The 12,482-nt window shown below is 35.0% G+C and overlaps 1 protein-coding gene across 2 annotated transcripts in view; it reads left to right on the top strand.

The window, feature by feature from the left end:
- The window catches only part of LOC121429293 (EVI5-like protein), a 103,716-nt gene extending 100,611 nt beyond the window's left edge, over positions 1-3,105 (top strand). For both annotated transcript variants that reach the window (XM_041626294.1, XM_041626293.1), the window contains exon 19: positions 2,365-3,105. In XM_041626294.1, coding sequence (XP_041482228.1) covers positions 2,365-2,634 — 270 coding nt within the window. In that variant the 3' untranslated portion in view covers positions 2,635-3,105. The remainder of the gene's footprint in view (positions 1-2,364) is intronic.
- Positions 3,106-12,482: the final 9,377 nt, after the last annotated feature.

Below are 12,482 nucleotides of genomic sequence, written 5' to 3'. Positions count from 1 at the left end.
TGACCTATGCACCCAAACTTCTTTACTATTCTTTCTCCTTTTCTTGTTTCTTTCCTCTTTCTCCCTTTTTCTTCCTTATTCCTGCTTATCCTCTATTTAGTTTTTCCCCACGTAGAAATCATGAATGGGGGAAAATAGTAACCTCCACCCCTTAAACTCAAGGCCAACTTTCTTGTATAGATAACAGTATTGGAAAGAAAGATTAGACAAGATACGAGATATGTTTATTTTGTCTCCGCAACATGATCACAAAGATTGTGAAAAATTGTTTTCCACTGGTTTAACAGCAAGACGTGAATAAAAAAAAGAAACCAACAAATGAATTACATACAGTATAAGAAATCAGGTAGACATACAGATAGTAATTGTACATTTACAAAAGTTGTCTGTATATACACCGTGTTTACACGTGCATCGGCTTTTGGTTCAGAACCAAAAGCCGATGCAGAATCGGCTTTTGGTTTATCTTGCACCGCATTTACACGCTGTCACAACTCGCGTTGCAAAAAATTGAAATGATCCGGGCACCAACAATATACTTCAATATAAAGACAACGCTGGATCCGTGCGCTTACAAGTATGTCATAATGGTAAAGTAAATGAAATGCGCGCCAATTGCCAATGCAGAATCAGCTTTCTGTGCATCGGCTCACAGTCCTGAACCTACTACTTTGGTGGTGCAAAATTGCTGATTCTGCACCGAGACCCGATGCAAGTTAATCGCATTTACACGCAACAAAAAAGCCGATTCTGCATCGGCTCGTGGTTCTAAACTGCGAGCCGATGCAGCGTGTAAACACGGTAATAGTTGTACTGGATACATTCAAGATTCCCCCTAAGTTCTTTACGATACAAAAGTGAGTTACTTTCTGAATATAGTAGAAAAATATGAACGCATTTATTATTTTCTTGATGACTTTAAGAAATGATGAGTTTTATAAACTTAATGGCATAAATGGGGAACTCTGCAATGTACATGCCTGACTGTACAGGGTGTGTTGGTTGCTTGGTTTAATGTCAAGCAAAATAATTTTCATGTTGTCACCAAACTTAATTACTGTTGTAGCTTCGATAATAGTAGAACTACATGTATTGGGTGCTTTAAATGTTGCCCAGAACCTCTGAAATCTTTTTAAGCAAGTAATCTTAAACAATATTCCTTGTCTAATACCGTCCTCACACTTTATAAACACTGCTACAATCCCGGGACTGTCCCGAGACTGGTGGTGTTGCCTTCAGTACGAATTCTCTGACCCACAATAAACTATCCTGAGATTACCTTGCTTTAACTCCGCAACAAACTATTACTAGGCTAGCCATAGTGATAGCAGCAGGACAGCCCAGCAACTCTTGCGATGTTCCTTCAGTGCGACGGCACACCGCTAGTGGTTTATCCTGGTGTTGTAGCGGTGTTCTTTTAGTGTGAAGGCACACCGCTACAACACCAGGATAAACCACTTGTGATATGTTTACTATAAAGTGAGTGCGTTGTGGTCTAGTGGTTATGATTCTCGTCTTTCAATCTGAAGGACGTGGGTTTGATTCCACGCCCTAAAACATTTCCAGTGTATCAGAACTCGAGTCACTCACATGGTCACAAGCCTACACGTGTTTTGTTTACGGAGGTCATAAAAATCACCTGCCGCAGTGTGAATGGATAAATGAAATTTATCTTGGGACTGTGCCGGGATAACTTTTCTTTTGTGAAAGCCTTTATAGCAGTTTTATAGCAATGTCGCTGTTCCGCAACAGCCCCGGGATTAATTTGAAAACCATCATGAAGACGGTATTAGTAACTGGTAGAAATTGGAGAAATCACCACTTTTTCAATTGCTGTACTGTCTTACCTCTTATATCCATCTATCAATCTACCTATCTCGTTATGTATCTGTACCTATATTGTATACCTACCTACATGTATCTATCTTCCTTTATTTCAAATTATATTTGTCATTTGTCTATCTTTCTTTTATTTTCCATTATCCATACATGTCTCAATGGATCTAATAACCTATCTGTCAATGCATAATGTTGTAATGTAAAGGTGATGTTGCTGAGTGGATGAGTCTATCGAGCAAGAACAAGGTCCATGGTTCAAATCCCACCACAGCACTCTCATCTTTTGGAGATGTGTTATCTACATCTGCCATTGTCTTCACCCAGGTGTAGTAATAGGGTAACTGGTAGGAAGAAATGCATGAGCGCCTAGGCAGCCCAGGTAAAGCCGGGGTTATGATACCATAATCGTGTTAAACAGGGTCCACTGGGAGAGCAATTTTCGGAAATGAAAGTGGCTACCCTGGGTAAATGTGAGGTTATTTTTATTTTATTGTGTTATGTATCATTTCTTTTCCATTCCACTAGGTGGCTGTCTTCAAGAAGCGAGAGAGGCTACGATCAGGAGAGAAGGCTGCCGACATCGAATGCGAGATCGAGGAAGATCCCGAGCTTCTACAACGCGAGCAACGAGTCCTAGAGGACGAAGCCAACCAAGAGGAGGTGATGGGCATCGATATCTCCATCATCGAATCCGACAACGATGAGGACATCATCGCTGAGATCTCCGACGAGGAGGTCTTGCCGAAGGACGAACCACCTCACTCTCCTCTAGAAAGGAAAGAAAGCACTGTATGATGATTGCTGATCTTAGCGGTGCTTCGGCCATTCCCACCACATTCTAGAAGTTCAATGATGAGAGTTATACCCTGGTGATTGAAGGAGTCGGAAAGTTCTTGCCATGTTATTGATTATATGATAGACTGCAGAGTGGGACGAGGTTTAGGATGTGATGTGGAACTGCTGAAAGACATCTTAGGGATTTGTAGATCAGATTTTCATGGAATCCTTTTGAATGAAATTGCTTTTGTGATTGCGGGCCAAGGTAAAGACTAGGACCACTAAAGGATATCGGAGGACATAAGAATGTGATTCCCGTAAATATGCATTCTGTCACAGATAGGATTTTAAAAGATTTATTTGACAGGAACATCATGCATGCAATAGAGCCAAGAACATGGGTTTAGACTGATTCTTCAATATGGAAACCTTGCTCGATATTGACATAACATTAATGGAGACAAGTTCTCGTGGTTAGTGCACCCTCTAGTGTCTCAAAATGGACAGTATTTATTTGCATTTCAGATTGTTCTTGGAAGAAGGTAGAAGACAGGAGACATTCATAGCCAGGTAAAAGGAGGAAAAGTATGCTCAAATCAAATTCTGTTCTGCAAAATCCCATGTTACATAAATTATGAAACAAGTTTTTTATTCATGATATTATCACCTGTTCATAACTGAAAGAGGTAGAGTTGTAAGGATGCAATAGAGTTTCCTTTCAGCTCTCAACTTTCAGCGAAACCTAAAAGGTTCGTGTGTTTTTTTATGAAAATATGGAAGTTTTTAATTGACTTCATTGTTTATGTTTTGTCTGTATGTGAGGGTTTACATTCAACCACAAAAATATATTTTGTTTTATTTGTTTAAATCAGTTTTTAAAGGTTCTATGTCAAATTTTACTTACATGTATAAGGCAGTTGTTGCACTGTGTGCAGATGCATTGATTCTAGCTGGACCCTGTTTCATAAACTTATCATTGAAATTTTTCATGGGTCTATGACACATGAGCTTTTAGCCAATCAAATGCCCCTATTTCAGTAACTTATAACAGTAAATGTCTTCAGCACAGTGGATGAAACAGGGTCCTTTGTGAGTTACCATCTCCGTTGCTTTGTTTGACAATGTTGTAAAGGTAATGTCTTTTGTATTTATCATAAGGACCTGTGATCATGAAAGAGGTTGTATGATTAGAAACAAGATAAACATAGAGCAGGAAAAATGATTCTGATTATTTGTCATGTTTGATGTCACATTTGGTTGACTGGTTTTAAAGATATGATTTTTTTTTTGTAGATTTAGTAATACACTAGAATAAAAATAAAGATGATTTGATATGTTGGACTTAATCTATTACAAGGCAAAATGAATATTTTGTTATCGAGTTAGATACATCAGGCCCCCGTCTTACATAGAATTGCGATTGATCCGATCAATCACAAATATGAACGGCCAGCAATGTCAACATGTATTATGCATGTTCGTTCAAAATATTTTTTAACTATGATGGCTATTCAAGCAATCATTGTTTCCTTAAAAAATCACTGTGCTTCTCTTTGTTTATGAAAGACATTGTGCAAATTCCGTGTAGAAAGAAATCATGACATTGATGGATTTCCATAGAATTATGACCAATTGGATCAATCGTAACTCCTTGTAAGAAGGGGCCCTGATGTAGATAAGAATAAGAGATTGATACTGTGTATCATTTATTAAGATAGAGAATATTAAAAATCAAAGCCAAGTCAAGCCTTATAAAACAGAGACTATGCATTATCAAAATTCCATCAAAGTTCATAATATGTCCACCAAGCACCATAGATACTGAGATGCTTATGTGTACTACAGTAAAGGTGCTTGCAGTAAGCACTTGAATTAGTGAGGTGCTTGCAGCCTTTTGCAGGTACCAAATTCTTTGCACAAGAACACTGGGGGGTGTTTCACAAAGATTTAAGTATGACTTTAAGCCGCACTTAAATACCAAGTTGCGTGCGGTATGAAAGGCTTGACTGCATTGGTCAGATCGTGTCATGAGGACACGCACTACTGCGTATCTATCAATAAGATTGTGCGTTGCATATCATGTACGCGTTGGCATTTAAGTGTGACTTAGGTCATAATTAAATCTTTGTGAAACACCCCCCTGGTCTGACACCATGTTTATTTAGCAATGCCCCCATGTGTAGCATGTCAGAAATAACTTGGCTCAATAACGTGCTTGGACTTGCAGACTGCCATATAAATTTACAGTTCTAAGATATGTGTAACATATTTTGAACTTTGACAGTAAAAAAATTGGTTTGTCTTAATACCTGTGCATAAGGGTATATTAGACTGACGTGGCTCATTATGGGATGTGGCTGTGGCAAAAATTGAAAAAAAGGGCAACGATCAAACAAAAAAGTAGAAAGAAAGTTATGTAACTCTTTCTTTTCCTGATAAGAGACAATACATACTATAGTAAGCAAGCCAAATCAGATATCAAAATTATGAATAGTATCCAGCTATTTATTGATAATATTGTCATTAACAAAAAGGGTGACATACGCATCCTTCTGTTCTAAAATGGATCACATTATTAGATTTGGATTTTTTTTAAAATCAAGTATTCAAATCTACATGCAAGACCATTTAACTTTTAGATGTATCCATAATTCATAAAATCCCTGAATAATTTATGTGATGATACAACTCTTCATATTTTCGCACTGTATTTTGCATACTGTTTTCCACATGTTTGTACGTCTGTATCACAATGTTTTTTTATCTTTGAAAAGTTATGTATTAGAACTGCATTGTGTCTTTCATGAGGCTGTGTGTTGATGCATTTATGGGGCAGTTACAAGAAACTTGCTATTGATTGAAAATTGATTGCTTGTCTTCTTCCTGCAACAGAAAGTCTAACTGATTTTCTAGTTAACATTGATCTATCGGTTACACTTCGTAATTCCGAAGGTTCTTAATTCTGAAACACGTAAATTGCCTATACCTCGATGTTTGTTAATCGGAAAACGTAAAAAGGTTCGTTAATCCGACCATTTGTGGCGTTATTCCGAAGGATCGATATCCAAAAAAGAAATAAGGTTCGTTGTTCCGACGGTTTGTAAATCCCAAAACTGAAATAAGGTTTGTTGTTCCAAAGGTTCGTTAGTCTGAAAACGAAATAAGGTTTGTTAATCATTATGTTTTCGGACTAACGAACCTTCGGAATTACGAACCTCACTTTGTTTTCGGACTTACGAACCTCATTTCGTTTTCGGACTTACGAACTTTCGGAATTACGTACCTTCGGAAATATGAACCTTCGGATTAACGAAGCTTCGGAATTACGAATGTATGCGGATCTATCAATGGTACATTTACATCTGTTGCAAATTTACCATTGTGATTTTCAATTGATTGCAAATACAAATCTTGTAACTCACTCTGAATGTTTGTCTGCTAAGAGTAAACTTGAGTTTTTATCTGTATGCAGAATTTATTCAATCTCAAACTGTTTTCTTTTATGTCTTCCTTGTTTCCTTGTGAAATGAATTGAATGTTGCAAGTTAACACAATTTTTCTTTTTAATACTCATTTAGGTATTCAGTTTAAACTTTTAGTCAATTTGGGGAAGCAAAGTTTAACCATTCAAAATCGAGTGTAATGAAAATCGGTCTTTAATTTTTTTGCTAGTAGTTTTCTATTTTTTTTTAATTTTTGGATAGAAGGTCACATGATCAATACATGTAGAAAAACAGAAAAAAGGAGAATATTAGGAGAGTGTTGAATTAATACCAAGGTTTGAATGATAGGATATTAAATGTACTTTCATTTTGTTTTGATTGAATAATTAGCTCAATATTCTATCCTGTGATGTCCAATTTATCCCTGGAATACATCTGATGAACAGTGATGCGCTCTTTATCATCAGTCTTACGAAGATGTAAAATGCAAAAGACTCTTTAATTTTCTCTCTTTTCTCCCTATTCCTCTTCCTTTTTGATAATCTACTTGCTTAGATTCATTTCATTGAATATTGTTCAGCTTTGCATTGGTAGTAATTTATTTCAAAAGTTGTACATTTGTGTGCTTTTTATTTATTTAGCTGATTATATTCCCTTTTTATGCATAGTATGGCATTCAAATGTATTTTATATGCAATATTGCTGTAAAGATTAAACGTCTTAAGAGTTAATATGTTCATGTCTTTGATGGACAGTGTTGATAAACCCCTCCTGAACTCTTCAATTCATGTTTTAGCAGTTAATCTTATTGTTTGCATCATCATTATTTATACTGCCATAGAAAATAAACATACATACATGAATACAGTAGTATGACATTGATGCACGTATTAAAAAGCCTGCCTTCAGCCCTTAATTGTCTGAATGCGAGGATACACTGAAATCTATGGTGTTAGCATTGACATCAGTCTGTGTTTTTAGGTGACCATGATATGCCAGAGTTTGAAATGACAGATGCTAAACTAAGTAACACCGTGAATTTAACACTGGTGTAAAATGCTTGATGTGGTCCTCGCAGAACATTTAGTTTAACACCAGATTTTTTACCATGTAGTTTATTCAATCTTGAATGTTGATAGCAGCAGAGGTGCTTGTGTCAATTCACAATTGAAATAATGATGAGAACCAATAAGTTCAATAATTGTTTAAAACACCTTACATCATTCAAATCCTGAACATAAATGTTGATGCTGCATATTGCAGCAATCAACTTTCATCTTCACATGGGGCATTATCATCATTGAGGGGTAAAGAGGGGGTTTTAATAACTGAATCAGTCTCTGGTAATATTGATTAAGAAAATGTAGTCCCAATATAGCTTTAAATGCTCAAACATGAATTGTAGAAGTTTTATAGGGATTTATATCTTATATTCTCAGTAGACACACTTTTATTTTTCTCTGTAAATACAAATGCATTCATCAAATTACCGAAATTTTATGCTGTATATTGCCACAAAACTCACCAGTAATAATTATTTTAACATCTTAGATTATTATTTTTTTTATTTCAATTTGATTGTTTTTTTAAACAACTGACGTGATGATTCTTTTTCTGTATTTCTCTGAATGTAGTTTATGAAATGGAAGTTGCAAGTTTGTCAGAAGAAATTTAGAAATGAATTTAAGAAGTCTGCTTTTCACCATTCTTTACCTCAGTTTTGAAGATTCTTTTGATATTATTTGCTTACTTGATTTCCCTTGAACCTTGTATCATGTATCTCATGAACAAATATTGAATAGTATTTTAGAGAAGGAAACAGTAAAGATGTGCAATTAAGAATAGATATTAACTACAGATGGGGACCTTGTTACATATAGATATTCAATCAATGTTTGCAATCAGTCACAATTTTTTCTTGTGTACTTTTTCACAGACTGATTGATAGGAAATGATTGTAAAGTTAATTCTATGCCACAAGGCCCATAACATGCAGATTTCTTCAAACTTGAGAGAAATAGCAAAACCTGTTGTACAGTATATATTCCATTATGTTCATTTTGGTATATATTTTATGACAACGCACACTTGCCATGTACCAAAACTTATGCGATGTTCAAATTACAATCTTCAAAAAGAACCAAAAACATGTAAAAAAAAAATTGATTTGTATTTTTTATCACTGATGAAGTATTTTTTCAATCATGTGAATGGACTTGTATATGTATTTTCCGAATAAGTTGTACAGAAATAAGGATTATATAAGGCATTGTATTGCCTCATCTCTGCAGGTGAGAGATATAGAGCAATATTATGCCCAGACGTAAAAGATTTTGTCAAAAAGTCATTAATTTTGATATGTTCCAGTTACTTGATAGGCTTTGCACTGGTATTTATGGAAAAGAAATTTCAAAGACCTCTTTGTAGTTGCTCTCAAAATTTATTAAATACTTTTTTGTAAATTATATTTCAAAAAAGATTATTACATTGTTACCAGTAATCAATTTAGTTAGAAAATTTTGATACAGCCCTTTTTAGAAAGCAGCTTGCAATTTTATGGTACTGGTAAACATGATGGAAATGCTTGGGAGGGTGGTTTAGGAGAAAGGGTTTATTTCACATCTATAAGGACATATCTGCCACGCAACAAGCTAAATGTAAAACAAAGCATCGCGCTCGACTGTAGGACTGATTTTTACACTTCAGTACATTGATCATTATGTGCAATTGAGCTTTACTGATGTATTTTTAATGGGATTTTTTTTGTTGGGAGTGTTTGATCAAAATTCATAAACCAAAATTAGTGATGTGGAGTTAGAATCAATAACAATTCCTTTGTTCACTGTGAATTAAATAACTAAATTAGGTTCAGAAGGTCATAAGTATTTGATATCTCATACATATGCCCTTTTGGTTGAAGCTAATACACCCATCGTGCTTACAGGCGATGAAATTCTTGTTTGAAAATACAAAGCTTTGCACGACTCTGGGAAAGTATAATAGAGTTCGTGCTTGCAAGGGTGGGGGAGAAGTAGTTACAGAAAATAGATCCCTGAGTGTCTTACTTCTGTGTTTTCCCCAGTATTTTATAGAATGAATTGATTTCAGGAAATGCGTTTAAATAAATGAACATAAACAGTAGATATCACTTGTGTAAATAAGTATCTTCTTCAACATGAAACCGCACACAATTTAATATATTTTTATTATTTTTCCCCAAAGTAAAGAATTTTCATGTATGAGGAAGCTCGTGAATTTGATACGTGCAAAGAAGAAAAATCATTTTCTGTAGAGGATTGTGATTGTGTGAATGAGATTGAATTAAATTGACTGTAATTATGATTCTTTCATGTTTTAAATGCATAGAAAAATGTTTTCACATTTTTACCTTGTATGTTGGGCACTTTGATTGTGCTTATTTTATTGCCCTATCACAGTAAAAATGCTGTTAAAGATTTTATACAACGCTGTTTACTATATGAACCTTACAGTATTTGTTTAACAGTTTAAACAATCATGTTTAATTTATTGAAGATTAGATATTGAAAATTAAACTTTGTTGCTTAAGATTTAAACACTTGTTTAAACTGTTTAAACAATTACTGTAAGGTTCATATAGTAAACAGCGTTGTATAATTTTGTTTACTGTGTATGGTCAAAGAATACTATAATGTATCGTTCACATGACATGTAAACAATCATTTTATACTTTTCCACTTGGAAATACCTTTTGATGATTGTAACATACACTTTAGAGAGAAATACTAATAAATGCAAATGTTATATTTAAAATATAAATATACTGTTCACAGTTTGTATTCTTTTCCTATCGTATTATATGGAGTTTGCTACATACATGTACTTTGCTACTTGGTCTACATATTTTTCTACATTAAATTTGGTCTCATCCGAAATGGGATTCGTAGTTAGCCTACAACCAGTTTCTACTTACGATTTTATCTAAATCTAAAAAAAGATGACTGTAGCGCCGCCTCTTTTCCACAGTCCTTGCTGAACTAAATTTTTAGGAGAAATATAAAACGGGTGCATTGTGTGTCTGTATCTGACTACAATCATCCGGGGTGTCAAAGGGGTGCGATAATTTGACTACCCTCTCTCAACCCACCCTTCGAGAAAGCCCCCCCCCCCCTCCACCTTGGGTTTTTCTCAAAAGGGCGTGGCCACCCCCTCTAGTCACAATAAGATAAGAGGATCGCTACTCACAATATTAGAAGAGGGTCGCCAGTCACAATATGATAGGAGGGTCGCTGGTCACAATAGAAGAGGATTGCCAGCCATAATATGGGATGAGCAGTGGCGGTCGAAGCAAAAAAATAAAAAGAAAAGAAAAAATAGATTGAGACCTAGACATGGGACATTCTAATCACTATTAAATCATGAACAGGATGTGTATCTAAATGATTATTGCAAAGCACGAGCTGACTTTTTCTTTTTTTTAGATTAAGTCATTCTATACACTTTTGCAAGCACGAAAATGATGGATATCTTTCCATTATTAATAGCTAATATTTATTTTATATATTCTAATTTGTTTGCCTTAGTACAAATGATTCAGTTTTTCACAATTTTTTATTTAAAAAACTCGGGAAAATACATGGCTCAAATACTAAATGAACAATAAAAGGTATATATTATATAAAACCCCAAAATGGTAAATCAGATTCGACATGTTGGAAAACAAATAATTTTTAAATACTTTTTTCAGGGTATTGGTCTTGGATGGCCATGTATCGGTCTTAGCTGAGCCTGCCTTGGATACAACACTGCTAGTGACCCCTTTCCCTTTTATTACTATAGCGAACCTTTTTAGTGTAGGAACTTGCAAATTAGGAATTCTGGCGATCCTTATAATTATAACTAGCAGGTAATTATGACTAGTGGTTCCTATGACAAGGGGGGGGGGGCTTACCCCTTTGGTACTCGTGTCCATACAACCATGGCCCTACGCAGACATTTTTTTCAGGCAACATGCTTAAACTTTTTTTTTTAATTAAAGCGAGTGAGCAAAGCGACCAATTTTGTAATTGGGGTGTTTTTGCAATTTGTCAAGTGAAAATAAAGGATTTTCGACAATACTTTTGGTGAATTTTGTGAAAATTTTCAGTAAAAATATGTGTCGGTAAGTTTTCAAAATTTCAGGCGTGGGGCAACTGCCTCCCCCCCCCCCTGCATACAGCCATGCATACAACAAGAAGAATTTTATGTATATTAACAATGCCCTACAATATATTCAGTCGGGGAGGTACGAATTACATTAACACAGAAAAAAACAATAATTGGTATACCACATCATACGAGGAAAACGTCGTACCAAAATTGCATGTTAGGTAATTTTACATCGTTGTATAATCATGGTAATAAATCATGCTGTCTAGACTTTGGGGATTTCATATATTTTTTTCTTCAAAATGGCATATATAATAATGGGGTTATTAGGTTATCCCAATAATCTCCATAAACTTGAACGATGTAATAAAAAAAAAACAAATGAGATTATCAATGTTGGTCCCATTTTGTTAGAAAGGCACGACTTCGGTTTTGACGTGCAGTCATACTACTTCTAATAAAATCTCATTTAAAAGTCAATGTGGAGTATTAAACAAAATATTCTTAAAATGTTCTTGCCTTATGACCAAGCTGCGTGATTATTTTATGACCAAGAAACACTTAAATTTTAATATTTGCTCAATAAAGACACTGGACCATAAAAGTCAGTCTCGGTGTCAACCTATATGAAACCAGGAACTCCCTGATGAAACCATGGAAATAGAGGACTAGCTAGGATTGTGTTTCGAGGGATGGGGGCGGGGGCTGTGCGGCACTACTATACGTCTTACTTTAATACTCACAAACACAATTAGGATGGTCCTGGGAAGCGGGGTGCTGGGGGTGCTGAAACACCCCCAAGATTTTCCCAGGGGGTATTGCGTGTATTATTTTCCATTGGCAGCACCCCCTGGAATTCTGGTAGGTATGTAAAATTTGAGGCATGTTTGGAAACTGACTAAAATTTTGTGCTGAAACCCTTCAGCACCCCCACCAAAAAATAATCGTTCCCATCAGGGCCCTGACAATTGGTGTCTTGAACACAGGGTAAAAGAGAAACCACCAGTATCGTGTGAAAAAAAGAAAGAAAGAAAGAGAGTAAGAGTTCATGTTCGCATATGATGTCCAATTTATTTATTTATTCATTTATTTGTTTATTTATTTATTTATTTACTTATTTATTTATTTATTTATTTACTTATTTATTTATTTATTTATTTATTTATTCATATTTCACCAGGGTAGCTCATTCAACAAAAGTTGATCTTCCATGAGGCCCTGGATAATAAACAATGCAACTATATACAATTAAAGTCAATGATAGTGATAATACATATAAAATCATCAGTTCATATG

The sequence above is a fragment of the Lytechinus variegatus genome, chromosome 15 (assembly GCF_018143015.1).
Source record: "Lytechinus variegatus isolate NC3 chromosome 15, Lvar_3.0, whole genome shotgun sequence".
Lineage (NCBI taxonomy): Eukaryota > Metazoa > Echinodermata > Echinoidea > Temnopleuroida > Toxopneustidae > Lytechinus > Lytechinus variegatus.
The sequence above is the reverse complement of the archived record's forward strand: the minus strand, read 5'-3'. Positions and strand labels throughout refer to the sequence as shown.